Raw genomic sequence first — 13927 nt, 5'->3', positions numbered from 1 at the left:
AAGAGGTAAGCCTCAACTTTAATTTGTAAACAGACAAGACACCATGAGAACTGACATTACAATATTTTATTTTACAAGAGTCAATGTCTTTTAGTTCAAAGTTTAGCATCTGTTGTACATCTTGAAAAAAATAAATTAAAAAAACCAAACAAAACCCACACTATGCAGTGTACTGTAATTGAACACAAACAATCCACAACAAACTTTCAAACGAATATTTCTAGATGAATTGTCATTTTCCCTCCAATACTGGAAACTTTCTGAACATCACTTATTTTGCATGGCTTGATGCATGCATACCCCAGTTGTCTTAACTGTACTATAAATATAACTATATACACAATGTTTTTACAAATGAATGTTCACTTTTAAAATGTAAAATCTTTAAGAAGCCTGAGTGGCAGGAGCAATCCCATTTAAGAACACTTAAAATAACTTCATCCCAAAAGGCCACTAGTTTTAATAACAGCTTCCCAGCATCAGTTCATGTATGCCGCTACACCTTGCCAAATCCAAGGGATCCTTTTAATGCATCGTTCATAAGATCTTTAAATTGATCTTCATTTGCAACACCTCTTGGAAGATAGAGGGATAAGCTGCACGTTGATGCGTATGGGATGCGCCGCATCCCCGGCTCCTGATCGTAAAAGTCTATGTTGCAGGACTGTGGGAAGCCCAGTGGTGGAAGTAAATCAGCCCCAGTTATGAAGACCAGCAGCTCTTCAAACGTGTGGTCCACCTCGTGCTCTGTTAAAATACATACAACTAGTAAATAAGGTGCAATGTGTAGGTTCATGAATCAAAGATTTATAATCAGTTACACTGACTGTATAGTAGAGCAGTTGCATTAATGACTATTTTGGAGTCAAAAACAGGTTGTTAGGCAAAACCAATATTGCAAAGCATTGTATAATAAAAAAAAAAATTACTTAAAATAATCCTGCCCTCCTAAGACAGGAAATTAATTTTGGTCCTCCGAGTGACCTATATGTCAAGGACTGTTTATGCAATGTGTATGTATTAAAAACAAGTTATTCATTCTGTCCTTGCAAAAGTACATTGTTGACTTTCTAGTGACGTCACATTTGCATGGGTGTTGTCATTGCACCACTTGATTACCTAGGACACTAATATACAGGAGGTTTCTTTATAGTCAATGGAATACCTGAAGCTTCAATTTAGGCAGTGCATCTAATTAACAAATGACCTTTGTCTCAAAGAGAGACAAAAATAACACAATTTGAAAGGTGAGACCTGTCTTAAACACTGCAAAAACACTTCCTTAATCTCAAATGTGCTAATACAGTTGAATCATAAATTTTACTAATTTAAATACAAATATGTAATACAAATATTTACGGTAATATTTTAGTGTTAAGAGAAGTTTTTGGTCATGTAATATAATTAATGTTTTATCAGAAATCACAATGAAAATCAAACAACCAAGATCTGGTAGAAATCACAGAAATAATCTTCCAAAAATATTTGTAGGTCGTTTCCTTTAAAATAACTTACCTAAAAGGTAAAATAATCAAAAACGTCCCCATATGCTGTAAGAAGGGGTGGATTTTGCAAAGTTCTAAGGTTTCATTGCACCCAAGTGTTGTTTAGATTTAGTTGTCTGTATTTTGTATTGTGGACACTGTATTTAACATGAGATGCCTGAAGCAATTCAAACAGAAACAAGACGTGTTGTATTCTATGTACTCACCCTGAATGGCCATAAGCCACCATTCCCACTGAAAGATGGTGGCTTCCTCTTCTTCACGTCTGTTACTTCCAGCTGGACTCCATCCAATGGTGAAGAGATCCTGGAAGCTGTTCCTTGTAAGTTTATTTCCTGCATTTGTAAATACAGGAAGGAACTGCTTCCAGCATCTCTTCACCATTTGCCAGAACTGACCACACGAGTCCATACCGGCAACAAACTGTTGAATCATGCTGGCAACCCTGTTGACCACAGATTGTACTCTTAATTCATACCACATAGCAAAACAGTCAAACAAAACAGAAAAAGGCTTGTTTTGTCAATTTCAACACTACCTTAACTGCAATATCAATTCAGCAGATTGATTTGTTTAAGTGTTAACTATTAGGGGGGAAACACAATGGGAAGACGAGCACTGACCAGCAAACTACTTTGTAATTTTCTAACAAATTCTCACCTGTGAAACGCAAAATGAGATACAATCTCGCCCCTTATCCTCTTAACATCAAGTAGTGTGGCAGTGTAGATGTCAGGGATACCACAGCCTGCAATCCAGTCCCCAAGGTGACTTTTCAAGTCTGCCAGGTCTTCTGGGGTGCTGCAGTTGGAAACCTTGAAAATCAGGCAGTTCCATAAATACATACGTTTGAAGCATTCACTAATTGACTTACATTTTGAGACATTCCACTGATGAGTCAAGCTATGCATTGTGTTTCATTGAATTTAATTACACCTCAGCATGTACACAGCTTTACCTTTTCTATGTTCTGTTTAATGTCTTCGTCCATGAAGACCTCGACATCAAAGTCATCAAGAGATGTCTTCTGGCCACACATCATACAGAACAGGTGTCTATTGATACACTGTGGCCCTGGCCCATTGTGTGCTATCGACCAAGCAATCAGTTTACCAGCCGTATAAAACTTGTTGCTTGACAGCAACTGCTGGCTATAACTGAACAACAGGCTGCCAGGCTTCCCCTCAAAAATCCCTAGGGAACTCTGAGTTTCGACCATAAGTAAGCTGCAGGAAAAGGTTGAAAAAAAATTGAGTCAAATTGTGATTTCATCTTTGCAACAACAACAACAAAAACAACAAAAACAACAAACAAAAAAACCCCCAAACAAACAAACAACACATTTACGCATTCTATTATTGTGTGGGAGAGATGGGACTTTGGCTTACCGAAAAAATTCCCGCCTTGGGTCTCCATAATCATCGGCCATTTCACCAACGAATTCAATATTTGGCAATTTATGCCAGGAAAAATATGACTTCGAAAGTGCCATGCAGGCACTATGTAGGATTTTCCTTCGTCGGGCTATCACTGTACAATAATTGCTGGTGTCAAGATGCGTTTCCTGGAAATCTTTCAACACAGTAGCAAGGTCCATCTCGTCCTGAAGGGGGGGGGTGAAGAGAGAAAGGTCACGACTACATAAAAACAACAACAACAACAACAACAAAAAACATCCACAGCAGTTCTGGCGGTGTTGTTCATGAGACAAACATGTGAATCATTTTGTTCAGGGGAAGCCAGGACAGCCTCATCCAGGTCTGATACTTCTGACTCGGCAGAGTCGATGTAAAACTCTTCCCTAAACAGAACACAAATGCATTTGATTTTTTAATATCATGTATACATATTGAAATGTATTGACTCATCTGATAATGTGAAATCAGATTATTTTACTGTACAGATACAGCCACTTAAAATGGCCGCGTAGTCCTTGATTACATTTGTTGGAGCATTTGTATTTTAACAAATTTCAAAATATAAAAATGTAAAGTTTTGTTAGTTTACTTCTATTTTGGGGTTAATTAATTTTTATTTGTAGGTTAATACTCACTTCATCGTTTTGTTGTTTATCTTGTCAAGTCAGCCAGGAAGAACTTCAGGGCCATTTTTGATAAATTAAGAGACTGGTATAGGACCAGCATGCACTGGGATGGGCCTATGGTTTTGTGTTTTTTTTTTTTTTTTTTTTTAATTTGAGACAAGCAGCATGAATCAACAAAAATGGATCTTGTTATTGGTTGACAAACTGGATCAATAAACTATACAATGCAACTTTCAAGTTTGCACAGTTTTGCCTGCGTACAAAAGATTATCACAGGGCACCAGTGTCTTCTGTATATTTTTGTTAGAAGTTTTGGGAAACATAAGGAACTGCCACTACAGTGCCCATTTATGGAATTACACTGAAATTGGTAAACGCAGAACTGTTTACTGGGAATAGTTTGGGTGATCTGTAGTTCAGGCTGACTAAAGTGTTATCGATGCATTTTCAACAATTTAAAATACCAATATCACAACATCAACAAATCTGAAAAATGTGAAAAAGCAAAACAGAAACCAAATGAGGCAATTAAACCATTGGTCTATAGTCAGAGTACATAAATGTACTCAGTTCAATACACGCAACCTTTAAAATTTTATTTTGCTGGTCTCACCCCGTTATATTGTACTTATTGTCTATTTGCCTATGGTGTGTCCTTTATAAGTAACAGTTTACACTTCAGTTTTGGCATGTTATTCATCAACTACCACTTGCCTGTTAACCTCTGGTTCCTGGAGACCATGCCTACTAGAATGAGCTGTATGGTTTTCATGCAGACCACTGCAAAGGAATAGCAGTAATATTTAAGAACAGGAACAGGACCCCAACGCAGATATTTCTTGATCTAGACTACACAAAATGATCCAAGTTCTAATAATGATAGAATTAGTTTGTACAACAGTTGTTTTACCAAAAAATAAAATTTGTGCAATATTTTAAGATTAAAATTCCAACTCATAAACAGACAGAGTGCCATTTACCTGATAACCTCTGGCTCCTGTACATTGTGCCTGCCATGGTCAGGTGTCTCTGTGTCATGCAGCACACTGCAATATGGTAATTATTGATGATGAGAGGGTGTAATGCATTTATAGTGCTACAGTCCAAAGGCAGTGGTCAAACACTTACATTGCCATTTCAGACTGCACCACTTCTCCACCAGTTGAGTCGTCATTGGCTTCTGTAATCTAAAACAGAGTATGAAAAAATAAATGAAACTGAACAACAAATGAAAAAAAGAAGAAGAAAGAGGTTAAGGACATTACAAAAGAGAATGAAAAACCCAGAACCCCAAAACACAGGAAACTGGGATTACAATAACAAAATGAAAAAAAAAATACAAATCTTTACACACAATTGTTTTATGAAAGATGCACATCAGCCCATAAACAACAAAAAACTGTTAGACCACAGTTCAAGCTTGCTCTACTGCATTTCTGTTATTAACAGTGACTCAACTGACAGGGCACTATGCCATCTGGCATAGTGATCAGATGAATGTCTCACATCCTTTGAGGAAAATCACAGCATTTTTTATTCTGAGCAGTGACATGTTAAAGATGGCTTATACAATATGGGTGACTGGAGAGCCACTGAGTTACAGTATTATGCCATATCAGCCATCCCAGTGGAACATTTGAATACCTTTGGACGGATATAAAGATTGGAGCGACCCAGTAGGTTTCTTGCTCTAATTCCTTGGGGCGTCTCCTCTTCAAGAGGAAGAATGAGCCGCTGTCCATTCACTTTGCATAGGTCGAACTGCAAAGGTATGTCTGCAATATTGTCCCGTAGTGCCTGCCTGAATTCAGCGGCATTTAGGTTTACAGGAACGACCACCCGAGTAGCAGGAGTGGCATCTGTAAACAAATTTAAACCAAGTTAGCTGGCAATGTTATTTAGAACTTTACCTAAAAACGGAACAGGGTAAATTGTCACATTGTAGTTTCTCAACATCAATTTATTGGTGCAAGGAAATAAAGATTACACAGGTGCTAAAAATCTAATGCCAAATTCTACAATTTGTAAACAAATGACACCATGTTCCTGTTTTCTTTTTTAAAAACCATCACTCCAAATAATTAATATTAAACTAAAGATTACCCCGATGAGATCGGTAGTGGGTGTCGGATTCCTTAGAACTGACACCTTAAAAGTTAACTGGCGATGTGTGGTTCTCCCGCGTCTTCGCCTGCGCACTGGTCCACCCCCGTGCTGTTGGCGGAAAACTCCAAAGCTATCATTAGACCAAGAGATAATTTAAGTCTTTAAGTCACAAACTAATATGACAGCGCACCCCCCCCCCTCCCCCCCCAAAAAACCCCCACACACTCCGAGTAAGGCATATCATATCGGTGTTTATTGCATGCATTTTTCGATTGTCTCGCAAATTAAATGCTCCCTGAAAATATGGGATATGCTACATTTATAAACTAAAATCTTTATGCATAAATGGACATAAGAGGGATTAAAATGACTGTCATTTGAAGTCATCGATCTAGGACAGACATTTATGATTACAGAATTTGTTGTTAAATGCTGTCGATTGAATTGTAACAGATAATTAGTAAACGAGCCATTTATTATTTAAAAATGTAAAAGTAATTTCGTTTTGCAAGAACAAAAAAAGGCGCAAAGCTAAAAGCTTGCCAATAGAGTAACCACCACCAAAGCATTTCACCTTTGTAGAAGAGAAGTCAGAAGAATATAGGGGCACCTTTGTGGGGGGGGGGTAGGGGTCAGGGTCAGGGGAGGGTGGGGTTTTTGCCTGGGGGATTGCCCCCCACACCCCCTTTGCCGAGCTTAAAAACTGGCATCTTGTGCACGTACGAGCACGCGCGCATGCACTGTCATGTACGCGCTTTCACTCTTCCGAAAAGGGGCACTTCCTGTGGCCATGCGGTCCCGCTGCGCATGCTCTGTGTTCTCCTAGCAGGGTGTTTTTTAATTTGGTTCATCAGCCGCTGTAGGCATTTTGGCTTTTCATGGTAAATTTATACAATCAGGAATGACTTTGTCTTTTTATCCTGACACTATAGAAAGACTTTTGTTGTCAGACAATCGAGCTGAAACGTCAGTGTGTTTTATAAGCAGATTTTCTACAGTTAGTTAAGCGACTCCCCAACCTTGTGGCATTGTTTCTATCAACTCATTGTTGGCTGTTTCAGACTTTAAGACGCCGTTTATCTCAAGAAATGGTGAATAAGGAGGTGGAGAGAGACCAAACTTTTATCCCTTTCATTAAATAATTGCACCCCCCCCCCAAAAAAAACCCTTTCACCTAAGAACAGTGCCGTTAGTTCGCATTAATTTTGAGTTAAAATTTAAAATAATTAAAACAAAAATACGCAAGGGCTTTCCCAGACATTCTTTAACACACAGATGTGCAACGCATTATTTAATTAGTGTTTCTCAGCCGATGCGTTTTAGTTTTCAGTGTGAATATATACAAACAGGAGTTACTTTTGCAATAGTGTTTTTACACACTCTAACCGAAATGGTAGATTTTGTGTGTTTTTAACAACTGCACTTTGGGGAGTGGGATAATTAAGGTGAATTTGAGGTCTGCGCTTTGGGGTGGGGGAAGAGGTATAAAGGTTTATAAAAGCCAGCAAACTCTATCCTTGAGCATGACACCCGCACGTTAGTTTGTTTATTCGACCGTTTACATTTAAAATTTTTAGAGAAAATACGCATTGAATTTTGATGCCATTTTTAAAACATAGATGTGCAATACATTATTTTAATGTTGTTTACCAAACGCTGTGTGCGTTTTGCTTTTCACTGTGAATGAGTTACTTTTGTAAATGCAGGATCACATTTTTTTAATGGTGCTTTTGAGACACTGATCTGAAAGATAAATGCTTTTGGTAGAAGCATCTTTGCTGGATTTGTTTTTTAACTTGGTGAAACATAGTGCGAAACTCTTAATTTAGTATTTTTACAGGTTTTAACTGCATGGTCTTTCTGTCTTTCTGGAAAATGTAGGTCAACTTGTGACATGAGAGCATGCACCGTGCTCTTCAGACCTGTCAGCTTTGCTCGTTTCATGGGTCCTCTGTTGATAAAACTGATAAAACTTTAAGCTCTAGATGTTAAATTTTAAGGCTACATATTATTTATCTCGCACTAAGTCTGCTTGGCATATGCTATGTATAAAGGCTCTTTCCAAAAAAGTGTAGAGGCGACTTTAGCGTGATTAATTTATTACAATGTCAGTTTCTGGGAAGTTTTCAGTTTTCCCTCCTGTGTCTATGGCTGGTGCAAGTTTTTTGTTTATTTGTGAAACTGAGCGCGGTTGTGGACAATTCCGACTGTGCTGTTTGATTTGTGTTTCGTGCTGGATCACTTTCTTTAATTGTTACTTCTCTGCGAGCAGTGAAGAACCAAACTAGTACTTCAAGGTTTTGAATCCATTTTGCCCAAGTGGCCAGTGCGAAGTTGTGCTGCAGATCCCAGTATGAAAGCTGAGGGTCCAGCCAGCTGACAGAAAGGCCAGTTGATGCCTCGACGTGCGTTGGAACCAGTTTTGCCCGCACAGAGCGTTTCTGACATGCTGACGTTGCTTATGCATAAGAGAAAAGCAACAATACAGCGGGCTTCTCTGCTCCAAGACATCCTTTCACACGGTATGTATGTCTGTCTGTCAGCGCTAATTATTCAAACCCTGTTTAAAAGGCGACTCATTTGTTGTCCAAAAACATTTCCTCTAAATTTGCAAAGTTACTGATTTAAAAAAATATATTTTCGATTTTTAGCTGGATGTCACACTCTAGACTCTTGAGCATATTTATATAGCAAAATTCACAGTGGTATAAACATGTTAAATAAAAGATGCCCAAGTGTGCACCAATGCGCTCTAATGCATGCCTTTAAACTGTATGCTGATAAGTCTGTATCCATAATTTGTGGATCTGCTGATTTGTTTTTAATATGGCACTTTTTTTTCAACATCTGCAGATGATGAAATCGTCTTTATTTGAGAAAGTGTCCCTAAGCTATTGTTGTTCATACTTACTGAGTTCCCTAACCACTTCTTTACTATGTCAGCAAACTTTCTGAACAGGAAAGGTATCGTAGATTTAAAGACACATCTTCATTGAAGCAAAGGCAAAAAATTGGAATGAATTTTATGTTCATATTAAAGAGTGAAAATCCAAAATCTGCTGCAATCTTTTGTATTAATGATCTCTCTCTCTCTCTCTCCCTGTGTGTGTGTGTGTGTGAGTGAGTGAGTGGGTGTGTATAATGCTGCGTGTGTGTGTGTGTGTGTGTGTGTGTGTGTGTGTACAGGAGAAAGGTGATGGCAGGAGCTTTTTTAATGCATTTCGAATCAACTTTGTTTTTGTTTTACAAGAAGTGTATTTCATACATTGGAACAAATGTAATCTTTTCTATACTTTATAACTATGAAACTCTAAAGATTTTAAGTTCATGAACATTGTGAAACAAGAATCTAAATCTTTCTGTCACAATGATTTCTATAAACGCATGTTGTTTATGGGGATAATGTGAAAAATCTTTTGTGGGCTCTAATAATGATCAGTGGTGATTGAAGAGGAAGCTTGAACCCTGGCTCTGGAGATTTTCATGACAAGTGACAGTGCAGACATTTGTTAATGAGAGAATATGTTTTATCATCATAACGACTGCGAATTTAAGCGTCGTTAAAGTGTCACTTCAGCAATGCTGCCAGGAGAAAGAAGTGTTGACTGATGTTTTTTAATAGAAGACTTAAAACACTAAACTCTAATTTCTGGGGTTTATTTTAAGTTTACAGAATATAACGTCTGGTATGACAATGAGTTTTACTTCTCACTGTCCGTGTTATGTGTATCCATTTATCATGTGTGCTACTTTGCTCTGTGGACTAAAATGTTTCATTGTATTCATGAAATAAACCAGAATTTCAATGTCCGAATCTTTTTACTGTTTTTTCTGCTTTTGTTCACTCCAAGTTTGACGAAACCCACAGCTCACTAACAATGTGGAGCAATCTCAGTGTATTTAGCTGCTTTTCCCTAAACACAATCAGTTGACTGAGAGAAATGCCTTTAGTCCTCACTTTGGTCATTGTGAATGTTGAAGGAGATTTGTTTCATAGACACCTTATACTAGTGTTTCCTACACCTAATCCAACACTACTATGTTCTATTTAAACCCAGATTCCTTTTATAGTTTGCAGTGAAATTTGTTAAACCATTGCTTAATGGGACAGAAGTACAAGTCACTCTTTCCTAACACATTGTAGATAAGTTTATTGCTGGACAACACAGCTAGCAGTCTCACTCACTCTTTAGGTTTTTGAAGTTTTGTGTGTAATGGTTTAGTCTATCAAACCTTACCCTTTTCTCCCAGTATCACAACAGTATGACTCCCAAAGTACGGCTCAGTAAACAAACAAGGACTCTGAAGTCAGAACAGAAAGATACAGTTGGAAGATGAATGATTGTGTTTTTATGATGCGTAGTAAAACTACCCCTCTTCTTTTTCTCTGTGTTGTTGTTCTTGTGTGTGTGTGTGTGTGTGTATGCTTTAGAAGTCAAAGTATACATTAGCCACACTTACAAAAAACATTTTGAATTTCATTTAGAACTGAGATTCTACATTGTAAGCAGAAATCTTATGCTCAACCATAAGTGTGTTTCCCCACTTTCACAATGCTAAGGTGTCAAATCCACAACCCCCAACAGATGGTTTGTCACACACTGGGTTCAAACACTCAAAAAGCAACACAACAGCAGGTTCAAGAAGGACAAGGCTCCCTTTATTTGCACAGCCTCACACACTATAGATTTTTAAAGTTGTGGTGTACAATGGTATAGCCACAGATGTGACTTCTACTTTTGATAAAGATCACTCCACATGCATATTTCTTAAGAAATGAAGCGTCTTTATTAAGCTCTTATTTATAAATGTCTACACAATAATAGACACCGTGTGCTCTGTGACATTACAGCCTTCTACTTCTGCTTCCATTGGTTTGCATTTTCAACTCCCAACCTTTCAGGGTGTTATGAACGGCTTATATTTCTAACATTTTGTGATGTAAAAGTGAACCACGCAGCTTTTTTATTTTCTGTCTGATGGAAGGACTTAAGACACGAGTTATTTAAACAATTCTAAATGACAGTGTGACGGCCATAGTACTTTATGCGGGTGAAATATGTTAAGGATAATGTTTCTCAATGTAACATGGCAAAGAACTTTTGGTTAGGATACAACATTTTGTAAACAGTTACCTCAGAACCTGTACTGTCAGATCTATGCATGTAAGGTTAAACTTTCCACAGTACTTCCACTTAAGTAAGTAACCAAACACATAAAGTCACCCTCACCAATAATCAACTGTTCCTTGAAAAAAGTAGCACAAAAAGACAACTGACTCATCAATGATAAGTAGAGCTACCCGAGGCCAATACTCAAGCAGAAGAAAATTAAAAGTTGTTTTGTTTTTTTATGGCTCGAAAGATTGAAGAAAAATATGTTTAATAATTCAACAAGAGCCGCACCTTCAACACATGTACGTTCAAATTTTGGAACAGGCTCAACATTGCTGTTGTTCAATAGTTTTTATCCACTCTCAAAAGTCATTTTATGGCTTTAATATTTCCAGCTGATAAGGAGACTTACAGCATTTCAAATGCCCGTCCAAATGCTTTAAACATCTGCTTTGTCTGTAACAACAGCATCAAACTGCAGAGCATTGTTTTTACTCAAATTCAGCATTTTCTGATGAAAATTTAGCTGCTTTTTTTTCACTGTAACACCCCCCTCAGTGCCATTTTTTAGGATGATATTCTTGGAGATTCATTTTTTATATATATATTTATGCTTTTGGACTGAGGGTATCTAATACACACGTTGTCACTGTGTTTTGTACTACCAACTGTGAGGGCTCTACTTTGAGCAGTCTGGTTTTATTTTGTCTCGTGAGTGTGTGTTTTTCAAAGGAGATCTTCATCAGTTTGATTTTGTTACCACAAACTTTGTGTAAAGTTCACAACAGAGGTAAAGAAATTTAAACACACCAGTTTAAGGAGGCATGCAGGGGTTGGACCAGCTGCACAGGAGAGGTGAGAAGAGAGTGTCAGCGGAGATGTGCAACAGAAGCAGAGGGAACATTTTACAAGATGATAAATGGCACATTTAGGTGATTACGGATTATGTTGGCAAGATTAAAAAACACGTCCATCACAGTTCAGCAGCATTTCAGTTTGATTAAATTAAAGTTGTTTTTTTTTAAACTACACAGGGTTTATTTTCTCCTTTGATAGTAATCAGATTGAACATGTCAGTGATGGAAACAAGAATATAAAGAAAAATGCTAAACGTGTGTTTAATTAAACTGTTCCTGTGAACCATAAATCATCCTTTAGTATGTTCGGTGTTACAGACTTGAAAAAGCACAGAAAAGATCATCAGACATTAATCTAATCCGTTTTCAGCCTTCATTCATATTGAAATGTTGAAATCTTTCCTGCTAGACCGAAGTGTAACGTTTGATACCATTGGCCATAACATTTTATTACATCTATTATTAAATGGAGAGTCCTCTTCACACACTGAAGTCAATTATGAAGCTCCACGGCTTCTGTGCAAAGACTAGTTCTGTTTACATTATACTTGCTTTAGAAGGCATAGCATACATTTTTACTGCTATGCAGATGATACCCACTTTTATCGGTTAAACTGCTGGTATGTCTTAGATACATAATGAGGTTTAATTTTCTGCTTCCAAGTTCAGATAAAACTGAGGTTATTGTAATATGGCATAAAAATCTTAGAAACACTGTGGCTAACAAGATCCTTACTCTGGGCGGCATCGTCTGTTGTAGTGATTAGACACATTATAAGTAAAATTGAGGCACACAATCCCGTCGCACAACATCAACATTTATTTATATACAAAAATAAAAATGCTTTTTTTACATAAAAGAATTGTAACTTTACAATTCATCACCGATTACGTGGGTACATAGTCCTCATAGTCCGACAAGGTAAGCACATATTGTGTTGATTCCTTGACTCATCAAAAGTGTGAAATAAATTATGACTCTGTCTTAACCTATTTTCCAAATACACCAAACCCTGATATATTTTCAGGCTGTTTTGGATACCAGGCACCAGTGGTTTTCAACAGAGGTAGATCCCTTTACCTTATCACTCGGGAACAGCTTTCATTCCTGAAGTCATGTGGATTCACTGCACCTCAGATGGCTGATATTTTGAATGTTTCACCTCGTACAATTCGAAGACGTCTGCGGTCAGTGACTTTTGAAACCAGTGTGACTTTCAGTTCTTTGTCACACACACTCACTGTTTATTCAAATTAAATGGTATTGTGAAATTGTAAGAATTTGTATATTTGAATGTGCACTAACTAGTCAAGTAATGAAGTGTGTTGTTATGGTAGTGATAAATTACTCATGTTTTTTTGTCTGATTTCAGACAGTATCATTTCACCCGTGCGTCAATGTATGCGGAACTGACTGACAGTGCCTTGGATGAACATGTGCAGGACATTGTTGCTGGCAATGAACAAATTGGTCCTGAGGCTGTCAGAGCCTCCCTGCGAGTACGTGGACTACGTGTACAGCGAAGGAGGGTTCGAGCAAGCATGTTACGGATAAATCCTGGAGCAGCTGCCCTTAGAGCAGTTTTGCGGAGACCAGAACGAAGAACATATCAGGTTGCAGGTCCAAACTCATTGTGGCACATTGATGGAAATCACAAGCTGATAAGGTAACCAAGCACACTGATTTGTTAAACACCTATTTTGACCAAAGTGAAATTCAGCATTACATCAAATATAATTGTTGAACAGTAAGACACGTCCAATAGAGCCAGGCCCTGGGATGGGCAGTCCTCTAACACAACTGGTTATGTTTAAAGGGGAAGATGAGAGAACACAGACAGCGCAAGCAACATACAGAGAAAAATTCAAACTTGACATGCAATAGTGCCATGTAAATCAATTAAGAGTGTGTTTTCCATTGTTTCAATAACAAAGCAGAAATAATATTTTTCTTCTTATGGACCACGGTTTTAGGTGGAGGATAGTCATTCATGGGGCTATTGATGGATACAGTCGTCTTGTGGTCTTCCTTCATGCCTCAAACAACAACAGTAGCAGTACTGTTTTGTCAAGTTTCATCAGAGCCGTGGTATCCTATGGTGTACCCTCGAGGGTCCGGACAGACAGAGGAGGGGAAAACAATGCTGTCTGCCTGATGATGAACATTTTCAGAGGCTTTGATCGTGGAAGTGCCCTACGAGGAAGGAGTACCCATAATCAGAGAATTGAGAGGCTCTGAGGTGATCTGTGGCGAGGAATGACCAATGTCTACTGTGACTTATTTCACCACCTGGAGGAGGA

General features: G+C 37.9%; 2 protein-coding genes across 2 annotated transcripts in view; one reads left to right on the top strand and one right to left on the bottom strand.

The window, feature by feature from the left end:
- LOC109196492 (zinc finger MYM-type protein 4) overlaps window positions 1-13927 on the top strand; it is a 196862-nt gene that overhangs the window by 157155 nt on the left and 25780 nt on the right. The window lies entirely within an intron of this gene.
- On the bottom strand, window positions 351-2628 carry LOC109196497 (G2/M phase-specific E3 ubiquitin-protein ligase-like). The gene is made up of 4 exons (XM_019350546.2): window positions 2464-2628; window positions 2166-2320; window positions 1712-1950; window positions 351-747 (listed from the first exon to the last, which is right to left on the bottom strand). Exons 1-4 carry the CDS (start codon window positions 2545-2547, stop codon window positions 497-499), a joined length of 729 nt encoding a protein of 242 aa, XP_019206091.1. The 5' UTR covers window positions 2548-2628; the 3' UTR covers window positions 351-496.

Source organism: Oreochromis niloticus, linkage group LG22 (assembly GCF_001858045.2).
Source record: "Oreochromis niloticus isolate F11D_XX linkage group LG22, O_niloticus_UMD_NMBU, whole genome shotgun sequence".
Lineage (NCBI taxonomy): Eukaryota > Metazoa > Chordata > Actinopteri > Cichliformes > Cichlidae > Oreochromis > Oreochromis niloticus.
This window is presented reverse-complemented; position numbering and strand designations above follow the sequence as displayed.